This window comes from Bos mutus, chromosome 26 (assembly GCF_027580195.1).
Source record: "Bos mutus isolate GX-2022 chromosome 26, NWIPB_WYAK_1.1, whole genome shotgun sequence".
NCBI lineage: Eukaryota > Metazoa > Chordata > Mammalia > Artiodactyla > Bovidae > Bos > Bos mutus.
Window position 1 is genome coordinate 2,892,501 of NC_091642.1, and position 2,500 is coordinate 2,895,000.

General features: G+C 48.7%; 1 protein-coding gene across 11 annotated transcripts in view; it reads left to right on the plus strand.

Moving 5' to 3' along the window:
- Positions 1 to 2,500, plus strand: part of EBF3 (EBF transcription factor 3) — a 121,864-nt gene that overhangs the window by 107,965 nt on the left and 11,399 nt on the right. For all 11 annotated transcript variants that reach the window (XM_070363286.1, XM_070363289.1, XM_070363287.1 and 8 more), the window contains one exon: positions 1,613 to 1,701. In XM_070363286.1, coding sequence (XP_070219387.1) covers positions 1,613 to 1,701 — 89 coding nt within the window. The remainder of the gene's footprint in view (positions 1 to 1,612; positions 1,702 to 2,500) is intronic.

Consider the following 2,500-nt stretch of genomic DNA (forward strand, 5'->3'; position numbering starts at 1 on the left):
TCTTTCCTGTCCCCTGGTCGGGAGACCTGGAATCCTTTCGGGGCCCGCTGGCTGGGTGAGGCCTGTCCGCCCGGCCTGCACTTTTCCTGACACCCTGGTCCCGGCCCAGGCAGGGACATGACAAATTGTCCCCCAAGTCTCCCCTGACAGCTTCTGATGATTAATGGTTTGATTATGAAGTGGTTTTACACATATAGAATTTACATCACACAGAGTTAGGAATTTTTGCCGTGTCACACACGCCGAGGCATTTCGAAGAGCTTTACTATTTGCAAAGAAAAAGGAGGGCAGAATCGCAGCAAAAGCCATGTCATGTAAAATCAATATGTCGGATCAATGCTTTATTAACAAGAAAATGTCTTACTTCACATTCCTGCGCGGACCTTTGTCTCCGCGGCGTGTATGATGGAATGTCAGACCACACCGCGGTGCTCAACTTCCGGGCGGCGGCCCGCGCGGGCCCGCGCTGACGAGGCCCGCCGAGGGTGTTGACACCAGCGCCCGAGCACTCGAGGATAACGGTGACCAATTATTCCGGAAAGCGCCTTCAAAGGCGGCCTCTAACCCTGCTCCTCGGAGCCACCGCCTTTGTGTTCCCGGCGCTGCGCGGACCCGCTGAGTTGGGTGGTGTTAATCATCAAATTACCCGCTGACTAATGAGTGATGGCCCGAATTGCGGGCTGAGTAATGAATAGATGGCGGCGGGTCTTATTAGTCTCAGAAAAGCCCCCTGATTTATGTCGCGCCGTGCACCGTGGCGTTGCTCCCCGGAAAACGATATCTACATCAAGAAGTAATGTACTCTAATAAGTATTTTCATCTTAACTCGCGTCCCGGCCCCCGGGCTCAGTTTTTGTTGGAGTCGGGCAGAGCCATAATAAAGCCCAATGGCTCCTTATAAAGCTTGTTAAGCACAGAGGCTGCGGTCCGACCGAGCCCGGCCGTGATTCATGCACTGTACACAGCGTGCGGGCCGCTGATTTATGGCCACGCACAGTTCATAGTCAAAATTACAATTTGAGGGATAAAAAGATTAATTACTATTTGTGGCCGGCAATTTCGTGGGGCTGGGTGGAATGATAGTGCCCGCATCCGTCTGTAGTCAGCCATTCACAGATTATTACAGCTTTGCAAGAGTAAGTGCTCCTCCTGCCTGGTTTGTGCTCAGGCAATATGCTAGACAAAAAAGGACCACAGGGATAAATCTGAAGCTAGCAATAGCTGGACATATGTCATAATTGCCAGGTTCCCATAAATCCCCGGCCGGTGTGGAAGGCCTCACGTGAGGTAGACAGTGATCGCGACCGCGGTGATGGCTGTATATGGCCCCGAGACTGCCAACTTCCTGACTGCGTGCCCATTTCTACAATATATTGAGTGACCCTTTTACTTTCTCCCAGTCTAATTATAGATTAAAAATAATCCTTGCTTTTATGTGCAAAAGAAAAAGGGAAAGCCTGTTCCTCAGGACAGAACTGGGGTTCGGGGCGGGGCTTGCCTTCCAGAGTGTCAGAAAAGGAGACTCTCACGTTTATTTGTAAGCGTGCAGTAAGCGGGTAATGGGTGACATAAAAGTAATTAACCTGACCTGCATTTCTGTGTCCTGTTCCAGCCCTTAATGAACCAACCATAGATTACGGCTTTCAGAGGTTGCAGAAAGTGATCCCGAGACATCCAGGTGATCCCGAAAGGTTACCCAAGGTTAGTAAAAGGGCAAGTGGCGGCTGGTTCCGGTTTGGGGTAGTGGGTGCTCTGGGAAGGGGGGCTTCCAGATGCCCCAAACCCTCGCCCGCGGCCCGGCCGACGGGTGTGGGAGCCGCCCCGGCTGGCAGCGGAGGTGGGCGGAGGGGGCCAGAGGGGCCGCACCGTCTCCATTTGTGTTTCGTCTCCGTGGGCCCCTATTTTTAAAGGAGAATAGAAAGGCTTCTCGGATGGCACATATTTTGGATTCTGCAAGGGGGACATAAACTTCCTCGTAATGAAATAGTTCAATTAAACATTTTCCACTCCAGTAGCCCGGGCTGATTTCAATCTAGGCAGCCCCAGTCTGATCTGTGATTACTTGACTCTTGTTTTCCTTTCATTTTCTAAAGCTCGATTCAGTTTAATCTTTTGTTTACAAAGCTTTTGTTATAAGTCCCTGACTTAGCAGGCTAACAAATGAAGTCCACATATTAATATCTAGGGGGACTTTTCATTTAAATTCAACAAAGACAAACGTTGGCCTGTTGTTTATGCACACGCCACATATCACAGGAATTTCATTTTGATGTATAACATTAAAGATAAGTCAAGCTTATAATTTCCCCTCTCCTTTGATATAATTTTGTCTCTTTCTGTCTTTAGAAGCCATCTCTGGTTTTCAAGGCAGAGTTGAAAACGCAAAATGAAAAATGAAGTCATAACATTATGACTGATTATTTTATATTGCACCCCGTGTTCTCCCAGGTCTTGACCACCTCTGAGTTTTATTAACACAATAAAACCTTTTAGACATTAC